A 12,231-nucleotide genomic window follows, 5' to 3' on the forward strand; every position below is an offset into this window, starting at 1 on the left:
TGATCATCTTTATCCAACTTGATTGACTTTTCCTGCTACCTCATGAAAAAAATCTCAATATGGAAAATGCAGTTGATGCGATGTAAACAGACTTACAAGAGGCATTTGATAAAGTGTTTGCCTAAAGGACTTTTGGCAGCTTTGAAGCTCATGGAATAAAATGGCACCAGAATTACATGGATTCAAAGTTGGGTGAATGACATGAAACAATAATTGTGAATGGTTGCTTTTCAGCCTTCAGGAAATATCATAGCACTCCCGAGCTCAATGCCAGGGTGAAACAACTAGCAAGTGATTTCCACTAATGGGGGAATCTCAAACTATGGGACACAGTTTCAGAATAAGGGGACACATTTAAAACTGGGATTGGAAGGAATTTCTTTTCCTAGAAGGTTTCTGGAATTTTCTGCCCCAGGGAGTTATGGAAGCTAGATCACTACAAATATTCTTTTCTCAAAAAACAAAAAGAGGCAGATATATTTTTAAAATAGTGAATTGAGGCCTGGGACAGGTTTGAGGGGCCGAATGGCCTACTCCTGTTTCTATTTCTTACAAATAGTTCTTATGAAAAGTAGTGCAAAGAGCTATGAAGTGATACAGCTCGAGAGGAAGAGGCAACAATATAAATGACTGACATATTTTTACATGTTTATATTTAAGGGCGACTAGGAAACAGTGTAAGATTATGAACTATTTGTTACATTTTCAACAAGTCTCTTAACTTAATATGATCTTCAACTTCCCTGATAGCAGCAGAGGCAGAGGCATTGAATATTTTTAAAGGCAAGTGGTAGGAGATTAATGACTTACAAAGGATAGGAAAGTGAAGTTGGGACCAAAATCTGATCATTTACTTCCAGGTACCTTTATTTCAACTAATTGTCCCAGCCAATCTTGAACCTGACTATATGCATATTTATTACCCATCAGGTTAACCATAACTCTGGGTCCAAGGCAGGTGATAACAGTGCGATAACAATCAGCACAGCACTATCTGCTTGACATTTACAAAACATGTCTTAAACCTCCCCAAATTATCCTTCCTGTTGCAACAGGTCACAACCAGCCTGATCACTCAAACCTTCTGCTGCCAACTTACAAATATCCAACACATCTCAGAACTTCTAATGTTCACAAAACTTCCTTGTGATTACATAATTCCAAGCAACAAAGTTCAGACCTGTTTACATCTTTCAGCTAAGATAAATCTTGGACTTTAACCTTAGTAACAGGCTCAATTTTAGAAAGAAAAAGCAGAATTTTGTACAAATTATACTTTTATTAAAGCAAAGCTGTGCATCAGCTGAAAATCTGAAACAAAAAAGGCAAATTTTGGAAATTGAATAGGTCTAACAGCATCAGTCAAGAAAACAAAAGTTAACCGTTCAGGTTAACATGATCACACACTTGAAACATGACCTGTTTTTCCCTCCACAAATTCTATTTTTCAAGTTATGAATTTGCACTGGGTTCCTGCTACAAAATGTATGGTAATCCACAAAAACAAATTTATAACTTACCTAGCTCTGCCTTTTGCACAAGTTCACAAACTGGCAGCTGTCTATTCTACTGGAGTTTGCAAAACATTGAAGTAACTCACTTTTCCCTCAGCAGGGTATGGCAGTGGAAAAAACCAACAAGCATTCAATTTGAAAAAAATGTTTTTATTAATTCATTCAAGGGTTATGGGAGTTGCTGACTGGGCCAGCATACACTGCCCATCCCTAGTTGCCTTCAAGGTGATGAGCTGCTTTCTTGGACGGGATGCAGTCCATTTGGTATGGGGCAGGATGGAAAGGGTCATGATCGTTTGGGCTACATTACCTTAAGGGATATCTGCAGAGATATCCTAGAATGGAGGTGACTAGCCTTCAACAACCACAAGAATCTTGCTTTGTGATAGATTTGACTCCAATCAATGGAAAACCTTTTTCTCCTGGATTCACATCGACTCCAGCTTTGCAACAGCAGTTTCCCGATTCACTTGGTCAAACGTGACATGATGCCAAGGGCAGTCGGCATCACCTCACCTCCGGGATTCAGCTCTTTTGTCTATGTTTGAACAAAGGCTGTTGGGAGGTCAGGAGATGAGCGGCCCTGGCAGCAAGCAAAGAGCATCAGTGAACAGGTTATTGTTTAGGAAGTTCTGCTTAATAGGTTTAACTGCTCATTGAGTAGATTGATGATGTAGTAATTGGGTTAAGTGTCTCCTGCTTTTTGCGCACAGGATATATCTGGACAATTTTTCACATTGCTGTAAACATAACCAATAAAATTCTGGAATTAAACAGAAGCAATATTTCCATGATTTTTAAGCAAACGTTAAGTAAAGTCACCATAATCTTATCAGACCATAGGACTGCACTCTCATTAGAGAGCAATGACTGGTCGTGGTTTACCCTGAGGGTCACCACACCTCAGCTGAAGGGAGAGATCGAGAAGGAGAATCCTTCATGGTAACTCTGGCTGGTGAGAGAACTGAACTATGCTGTTGGCACCCTGTGCACCCCAAACCAGCCAACCGAGTCAACCAACCCTCAATAGGGGGACTAGCCTGGATCTCACTCAGTAATAAAGGCTTTTTTTTAAAGCAATTTCCAGGCATGAGAACTAATATTACCTTATGCCACACCCACACCCACCTTTAGGACACCATTCTTGAACCTCCAGTCCTCAACATCTGTCAGCCAGCTAACTCACCCTCACTTTGCCTGCTTGAGCTCTGTAGACTTTCAAATAACCAAAATGATGACTTTTTGTTTTTCAGATGTCACATTTTAAAAGTTGTTTTTGCTCTTGCAAAGCTCTTGCCTGATCTTTTGTACAGGACTTTAATGTACACATTAACATTCACATTGCAAAGGCCTCTATTTTCTTTCACAGATCATTACTTACTGTCCGAGTTCCTAGGCTACACAGAAAAGTGGATTAAGTGTATCATAGGAGTTTTCTTTGTTAATCTATCTTCCATTTTCACAAAGGGACTTCTGGGCATTCTACTCTTCTTCAAACAGATCTGCTACTTTGTGTTATCATTTGTCTTAACAGATAAACTCATTAATTTGTTCCAGAATGGCACCATCCACTTCAATCTAATTTCTTCAAAATCTATTCCTTTTAGCTACCTTTGTTTTTGATCTTTTTTGTTTGTACTCAATTCCCAATCTAAACTTCATTGAATCTACAATATTTGTAAGGCTTCTTCTAATTCTGCAACAAGTGTGTGGTCAGTGTGTGGCAAGTTTGTTAACAAGCTACGGACATTGAATTAATCCCGGAAGCAGCCTTGTCAGACAGTGACACTCTTTACTTTCTCCGCTAATTAGAAAAATCTAATCATCAATTGCAATATAAGAACGTTTTTCTTCCGCTCTAAACAGCACTGTGGATGACCACAAAGTACTAGTGTTTCACTACTAACTTCAAGGGCTGTAAATATTGGCCTCATCAGCCATGTCCATATCACAAAACAGACTTTTAAAAAAATCCTTCCCTGTTCCCATTCAAGAGCATCATCATAAATTGCTCTGAAGGTACAGACCGGTAAACTATATCTCTAACAATGTTCAAAAGGTCCCTGAACTCAGAAGATGAAGAATCTTAGGAATAAATCAAGTGCTTAAACAGGTCTATTTTGGACAAAATTAACCTGTTATTCTGCCCACAACAAACTGAACTGGCAAACAATTACCCAATTAATCTCACTCAGCAGCAAAGTGATCGCAGGAATCGCTTGGCATTACTTTCAAGCAGCAATTATTCAGTAATAACCTGTTCACCAGTACTCTACTCCAGATCTCATTAAAGCCTTGGTCCAAAGAACCATGGACAAAGATCTGAATGCTCAAGACATACAATTGCTTTCCCAAATCTCTCACCATCTTGACTTGAACACATAATTGTGTTATTTCATTTCAAAGGCAGGAACATTCTACTTAGCTGTTGGTGTATCTATACCACACTGACTGCAGCAGTTCAAGGCAGGACCCTCACCACATTTCAAGGGCAATAAATATTGGCCTTGCCAGTTAAACCCAATGAATGAACAAAAAAAGTTTATAAAACATTTCCACACTGTCTACACCCAACTCTGATGAGATACGAGGGTAAATTCACCCAATTTTGTTCTCTTCGATGCATGTCCACACAATTTGCTACAAGTAAATGAAAAGAAGTTTCACAGAGCATCGAAGCTTAATTTCTGTCTTCAATGCTGAATAGATTTCAACGCATATGGTCCAACTACAAAATTCTTCAGAACATATCAAAAAAGTTTAATTTTCTCATGAAATAAGTAAAAATGTTGTACTTTCTTTTCCATTTAGCTTTACCAGTAACACACAATTCTACACTTTCAGTGGCGTGAAAATTGATAGCTTGTTATCCTCTATTGTGGCGATTTAATCAGACTTACCTTTGGAGAACAGCTGAAGTGCATGCCAGGCACTGGAAGTGTTGTTACATACATTGTAATGCATCTGTACAGATAAAGCGTGCCAACTATGAAGAAGAATCGCCTGCCCACGATAGATCTAATTGGCAGAGTGCATGGGGACAGAAGGAGACAGAGAGAGAGAAAAAAGGGGTAAATAAATATTAACATTTCAAACTAATATAATTAAGTTACTATTAAACATGGCAGTATTGTTTTAATTTTCCAAGGCATACAAACATTATAAAAGGTTTTATGAAGCTCTCACCCAAGACTGATTTTTAAAAAACATTTAAAAAAATCTTACCCAGAGAGAGCAACCTACCAAAGGATAGCACTCCACAGATATGCACTGACTACTTCTGTAAGGCATTACAACCAAGTTGAACTTGTTTTTAGCATTCTGTAGGAGTATAATTCGAGAATAATCACCAATAGTGTCCAGTTGAATTTCCCTTGCCCTGACAAAGTCTGCTATTTCATGTAGTTCTAACTCAGATGCAATTAATTCAACACAAATATAGAATCAAAACTGGAGACTTCCTGCTATATACAGCTCACCCAACACAAAATGCACTCATTCACTAAGATGCTAAGAAAAATCCTTATTTTGTCCATTTTTAAAATCACAGAAAACTCAACAAAATAAAATTGAAACCTTCATTAAGATCTTAGGCTCTGTATAATGTCCTTCCTCATTCCTGCCATAAAAAAACACTTTTGAACATTTGTTCAGAACTCTCCTCCCTTTCTACAAACCATATGGTTTGCTTTCAAAAAGATAATTCAGAAAGCTACTATTCTGGTGACGACAATCGGAACATACACAAATATTAACATATCACTATTTTGTAGTTGCAATCTACACATGGCATCAAAAATATTCCACAGAGCAAAACTTAGTTTCCCAAGCAAATAAGAGTTGAGAATGGGCACTTTCATCAATTCCTAACTGAAGTGTGGTGCAAACAGACTCAAGTGAATCTTGTAACTGAAACTGAATTTCTGCTCTAACCTTACCCCGAAGGTCAGCTCAAACAAACAATCTATTCACCAGAATGTAATATTCATCTCCAAAGACCTTAAGAAATAGGAACTGCAGTAGGCCATTCGACCCCTTCAGCCTGCTCAGGCATTCAACAAGATCATGACTGATCCGACATTCCTCATGTCCATTTTCCTGCCCTTTTCTTGTAACCCTCGATTCCCCTGACGATCAAGAGTCTATCTTAGCCTTAGATATACATGAAGGCTCTGCCTCACATTTCGCTCTAGCAAGGTATGCCAAAGACACTCAACCCTAGGAAATTTCTCTTCTTAGACAGGAGTTAGCAGCTCTTTATTCTGAGACTAGGCTCTCTAATTCTTGGTTCTTCCATGAGGGAAAACATCCTGTCAGCAGTTACCCTCTCAAGCCCGTTAAGAGTCCTACATGTTTCAATCAGATCATCTCTCACTCTTCTAAATTCCAGAGAGTAATCACAAGCTGTTTAACCTTTGCTCATAAGGCAACCCTGCCATACTACAGGAGATCCTAATGAACCTTTGCTGAACTGCCTCCAATGAAATGTTATCGTTCCTAAAATAAGGGGACCGAAACCGCTCTCAGTACTCCAGACACCTGGTCTCACCAGCACCTTGTACAGTTAGCATATTACTTCCCTACACTTATATTCCAACCACCCTGAAATAAGGGCCAACATTCCATTAGCTTCTCTGATTACCTGCTTCACTAATGTCCTAACCTTCAATGCTTCATGCACAAGTATCTTTGTGTTGCAGCTTTCTGCAGTTTTTGTCCATTTAAATAATATTCTGTTATTTTGACAACTTTGCATTTTCACACGTGCCAAACGTTTGCCCACGGAACTATCAATATCTCTCTATTAACTATTTGCATCCATCGCACAAAGTACAATTCCATCTATTTTTGTGCCTTCTACAAATCTGGTTACAGTGCATTCACATTCTTCCCCCCCCCCCCACACACACACACACACACACACACACACAAACAGTTGTACTCCCAGCACTGATCCTTGTTGGAACCCCACTGACCCCACAGCTCACCTGAAATTGAACCCTTTATCCCCATTTGGTATTTCCTGCCTATGAGCCAATTCACTATTTATGCCAATATTCTATTTCTAATAGCATAGGCTCTTATTGTACAAATTAACCTTGAGGTACTTTTTGATTGCCTTCTGTAAGTCCGAATATAACACATCTATTGGTTCCCCTCTATCAACTCTAGTTGATAGAGGGGAACCAATTGAAATATAACAATTATGTATAAAATGTAACGTTCAAATTAAATTTGGTTTATTCATGGCTGATATATTTTAATTTTTGTTATTATACCCTCCAATGAGAATAACTTCAATTGGGTTAGTCCATTATAATACATGCAGTCTTTGTTTTCATTAGAAAGCGGCAACCTAAAATTCCAATTGTTCCAATGTTACATAACAATGATTCCTTATCTGAAAGGATGTAGCCCCAACCTGTATTTGATTCCCTGCCTTGCTCTATGTTATGGGAAAAATAACTATAAGCTAAAATACACAAGAATTGATGTAGTCTCAGTAACTCATATTTGGAGGAAAAGTTACATAAGACTTCAAAAAGGAAAACCAAGTCATTGCTAATTTTACTTACTTGTATTTCATTAGCACCCACTGAACCAGCCATAATCCTACAAGTATCATGCCATTAATTTCACAGATGGAAAAGGCCCATTCCACCCTGTTAAAGTAGTCAAAAAATTTGTCCGGTAGAGGAGGTTGCTCCTCTTTGGGAGGCACACGTTCATGGACAACTGAGATCATCACTGTGGTAAGTAGAAAACAAGAAAGTGCATAAAGGAAAGCCACACCAGTCTTCCACCATTCCAGAGAGAATCGAAGTTGCTCCAGTTCTGGCATGGGGATTTTAATCATGTCTTTTCGGTAACCATTTGCTAAGCCAGTTCTTTTGGTTTTATTATGGATGTCATTCTCACTGTCAGCATTTAGAGAACCCATGTTAAGATGACCATTGGCATGACCATTCTTGTGCACTTCAATGTGATGCTCCATCTTCAGTGTTTCTATCTTTTCTAGCAGTTGCTGACCATTGTCTGATGCAACAAGAGACAGAGGTGGTCTTTGGAAATCTTCTAGAGACAGTTTTAACAGGCCTTGGCCATCGAGCTTGTTCTGAAATGCATCAGTGTACTCCTGCATGCCATGTTCAGTGAGCCAGGCCAGCACATCTTTGGGTGACCATTCTACCACCTCCATTGCCATGATAAACAATCAAGTGTCAAGTGAACTAAAAGTGGGCACTAGTTGGCAGCAGCATCTTCAAAAATTATTTTACTCTTCCCAAGTGAAAAAAAAAACGTTCTCTCCATGGCTTGTTCATTTTGTCTTGAGAACATTAACAAAACTTGCTTTTCAAGAATCCAGTTTGGCACACAAAATGTATCTGTTGATTTGGTTTTCTCTTAGCTAGTACATCGTGGCATCCTCATTGCTGATATCTTTCACTGCAATAAAGTTCCGTCAAATGAGGTGGGACGTGAACCTAGTGGGCAAGATTGGGTGAAGGGAAGTGGAGAAAAAATAAGGAGAAAATTAGAAGTGCAGAAGCAAAGAAAAGAACTTTTCTGTAAAAACACAAAAATAAGCATAACTTTAGTACCAAAAGTGAAGTCAAACGGCTAATTTGAAATCTCCCTCCTGTTTAAATTTAAATTGATGCCATTATGTGCTCAACATTATGATTTTCCAGTAAAGGTAAACCAAAAAATGCTAGACTTCTGAAAGGGAATTTAATAATACAGAAGACTTCAGCAGACGTATACACCTGTATTTGATTCTATATTAAATTGCCCTGAGTTTAATTAAATTTGCACCAGTAAACAAAGATGGCTAGGAATGATCTCAAGTGCTAAATGACAAAATGAAAAATCTTCCCACAACTACATTTTAATCACCTTATGAAGGTGGAGGGAGAAGCAAAATGGCAAGGGAAGGGCAAAGTGATAAATGGGAAAAATAAGGAGCAAAGGAGAGAAAAAGGGAGAAGGGAGAGAGAGATCAAGCTAAAGAGGGTGGAGGAGCAAGAACATTGAGAAGCTCCTTTTGCATCAGGAAGACAGAAGTGTCTATAACCAGAGGGAGATGGGATAAGAAGGGATAAGAATTGAATGGGAACCCACAGAGATCATCAGGAGAGCGAGGGAACCCTGTTAGTACCAGAACAGCAAAGTCCACATTCATAAAGAATCACAGTGAAGCAGCTAAATGATTGTTTGGAGAGCATTTTCTCTGATATATATAAAAAAAAATCAAGGAATTACAATCAAGTAAAATGTTAACTAAAATAGGAATTATAAACAAACAGGTTTATAACAGGGGCTGTTATGGCACAGTGGCAGTGACCCTCTCCAGAGTCTGCTTAAAGTTCCACCTACCCCAGGGGTGTGGTCAAAATATGTCCAAACAGATTGATTAAAATAATGATACACAAATAGGACCAGAGTTTTAATTAGTTCAGAATATAATTAGCTACTTTAAATGCAGTTAGGATGGTTGGGCGGGTGATGTTATATTATGAGAGGGCTACTGAATGCCAGAGGAGGTAGAAGTGGAGGGAACCTCAACCTTTTAATTGTGAGGATTAAATAGGAATACCGTGGTAGTAAGGGACAGCACACTTAGGAAAAGAAACAGGCAGTGTTCTGTGACTGGTTCCAAGGTTTGGAACCTCAGACCATGACAACTGGATCCAGATAGGACAGGATAAGGAGAGATTGGGATTATGACCAGCAAAAGGCCCAGTGAGAAAAGCAAAGCTATAAAAGGTACTAATCAAATCTCTGGATGAAACCTAAGCCATGAGCAAATTGGCAAATGGTAAATAAGATTAGAGTCTAAGACATGGTTCAAAGGCTGGTGTGAAAGAAATGGGTTTTGATTCATAGAGCACTGGCAGTCGTCATTATGGCTATCCCTAAAGGTTGAGGGTGATGGTCTTCGTTCCATTGATCTATTTATGGGCTCTCAGGTGGCTTGAGTGTCCAATCTGGGATTTGAAAGTTCTTCTGCATTCAGGACAAGTAGTTCCAGATGGCCGATCAGGCTTTTGTTACTGTTGCTTTGTTTTCCATTTTCTTCTAGTTCTGCACATCTGTTGGCTTCCAAGTTTACTGTTCCTTCTCAGATGATGGTTTGCCAGAGTTTCCTTTCCTTGGTATTGGTTTCCCAATTGTTGATGATGTTGCATTTCTCCATGTTGGCTTTTGAAATGTCTTAAAAGAGATGGACAACAGAAGAGACTTAATACTTGCTTTCTTTAAGCTGGGAGTAGAAGATTTGTTCTGGCAGATACTCGTCTTTTATCTGAACAAAATGACCACTCCATTTTAGTTGGTTCTTGATGATGTAGGTTTCAGTGTTTGTTGTTTTTGCTTCATTCAGTACGCTGACGTTGGTTCTGCAATCTTCCCAGCTGATATTCAAATGTTTCAAAGGCATCGTTGATGGAACTTTTCAAGTGCCTTCAGATGTCGCTGGTATGCTGTCCAAGTTTCAGATGCATACAGGAGCATTGGGATCACCACTGCTTTGTACACTAACATTTTGGTGTCTGGCCAAATGTCACATAAAATGACTCATTTGGAGACATCCAAAATCTGTTTCAGCACATTGAAGACAATGATGGACCTCGTCATTAAAGTTGACATAGGAGAAGAGGGAACTTCCAAGGTACGGAAAGCGGTCCCTGTTTTCTAGGGTTATTTCAGTGGCTCTATCCGATTTGTCTCAGCTGTTGACGGGTTGATACATGATCGGAGTCTTCTTGGAATTGATGATAAGTCTACGTTTTGTGTATGCACAGTTGAAGGCAGTCAGAATCTGTTGTAGGTGGTTTTCTGAGAGAGCTGAAACACTGTTGTCCTCTGCATATTAGAACTCTGAGGGAACTCAGATGGTCTGGTTTTTGGACTTAAGATGGGTAAGATTGAAAAGCCTGCCATCTGATCTGTAGACAATTTCAAATTCTGGGGGTTGGTTGCCCTTGATGACTGTTCACCATCATTACTGTGACAAAGCTGGGGTAATTACACATTCCTATTTTACTCATGATCTGACTTGAAAAGGTTCACAGTTACTGTTGCTGACCATGACTGTGGCAAGCATGCCATCGTGGAGGAGTCTCCAGATTCGAATGCACTTTTCAGGGCATCCATAGGTGAACAGGACATCCCATAAGAGTTCCTATGATACAGAGTCAAAGGCTTTGGTGAGGTGAATGAACATCATATACAAGGTTGAAATTGTTCACAACATTTTTCTTGTAGCTGTCACATAGTGAAGATCATGTTGATTGCTCCACGATTATCTTAAACAGGTTTGTGTCTCTGGAAGGATCCTCTCTACTAAAGGCTTGAGCCGATTGCTCATGATACAGGTGAGGATCTTTCCTGTTACTGTTAACAGGGAACCCCCGCAATAAGTTACCACACTCAGATCAAGCACTTTTCCTTTTGTAGAAGGTAATGATTGCTGACTCGCTAAAGTCTGCTGAGACATCTTCATTTATCCAGATCTTGATGAGTTGGTGATGCAGTTGATAATGAAGCAGGTTACCTTCAATTTGTACACCTCAGCTGGTATTCCATAGAGTCCAGCGGCCTTGTTGTTTGTCATGATTTTGATGGCTTCCTTGACTTCAAGTGTTGGTACATTGCTAAGGGAGCCATCAACGGGCTGTGTTGGAATGTTGCTGACCACATTCCTGTCAGATGGGACAGTTCGATTTAGAAGGTCTTCAAAGTACTCCCTCCATCCAGGACTGATGTCAGCATTGCTCTTCAGGGCTTGACTATGACTGAATGGGCCAAAAATAGCTTTAGTTGCGTTGAAGCCTCGAGTGTTGTTGGCATTTGCTAGCTGTTGGATTTCCTGATCTTTCTTCCTCCACCATTGGTTTTTCAGGTTTTCAGTACTCTTCAGGGCTGCAGCCTTACATTCCTAATAGCGTTGCCTTTTGGTCGCCGATTGTTGGTCATTTTGTAAGGGGATGAAAGCACTGAATTTCCATCGTTAAGTTGTTGGATTAGTTGGTCATTATCATTGAACCAATCCTGATGATTTTTCGTCTTGAACCCAACTGTTTCTTTGCAGGTGGTGATGATAGCGTTCTTCAATTGATTCCAGAAATCTTCTATGGATGGTGGGATTTATTGAGGCAGTTGTTCTTGAAGATTTTGTTGAAACATCCGTACATGGTTGATGTCTTGGAGGATGTCAACATTGAATTTCTTGATAGTCTTCTGATTTTGATGTTTCCCTTTGGGCCAAATTTTCATTCTCATGGTGGACGAGAGGAGTCCATGGCCCGCCCAGTCAGCACCAGTAACAGCTTGTTATCAGTATATCTCGTTGGTTCCAAGATTGTATGATGATGTAGTCAATGAGGTGCCAGTGTTGAGTGTGGATGCTGCCAGGAAACTTTACGCCTGTTTTTCTGGCGAAATAGGGTGTTTGTAATCAGCAGATTGTGTTCAGCACATTTGAAGATGAGTGTTCTATTGGCATTGACCTTGCCAACTCCTTCCTTGCCTATTATTCTGGTCCAAAGCCTATAATCTTCCCAGAATCTAGCACTAAAGTCACCCAAGAGAATGATTTCCTCATTGTTGGGAACAAAGGAAAGGACGTTGTCAAGTAGGACATAGAAGTTCTCCTTTACTTGGTCTTCAATCTCCAGAGTTGGAGCAGAGATACTGATGGCAGTAGCATGTTGGA

The 12,231-nt window shown here is 39.5% G+C and overlaps 1 protein-coding gene across 4 annotated transcripts in view; it reads right to left on the bottom strand.

The window, feature by feature from the left end:
- The window catches only part of sgms1b (sphingomyelin synthase 1b), a 70,443-nt gene that overhangs the window by 15,592 nt on the left and 42,620 nt on the right, over positions 1-12,231 (bottom strand). For all 4 annotated transcript variants that reach the window (XM_043712389.1, XM_043712390.1, XM_043712387.1 and 1 more), the window contains 2 exons: positions 7,091-7,999; positions 4,415-4,532 (listed from right to left, as the gene is read on the bottom strand). In XM_043712389.1, coding sequence (XP_043568324.1) covers positions 4,415-4,532; positions 7,091-7,719 — 747 coding nt within the window. In that variant the 5' untranslated portion in view covers positions 7,720-7,999. The remainder of the gene's footprint in view (positions 1-4,414; positions 4,533-7,090; positions 8,000-12,231) is intronic.

The sequence above is a fragment of the Chiloscyllium plagiosum genome, chromosome 22 (genome assembly GCF_004010195.1).
Source record: "Chiloscyllium plagiosum isolate BGI_BamShark_2017 chromosome 22, ASM401019v2, whole genome shotgun sequence".
Lineage (NCBI taxonomy): Eukaryota > Metazoa > Chordata > Chondrichthyes > Orectolobiformes > Hemiscylliidae > Chiloscyllium > Chiloscyllium plagiosum.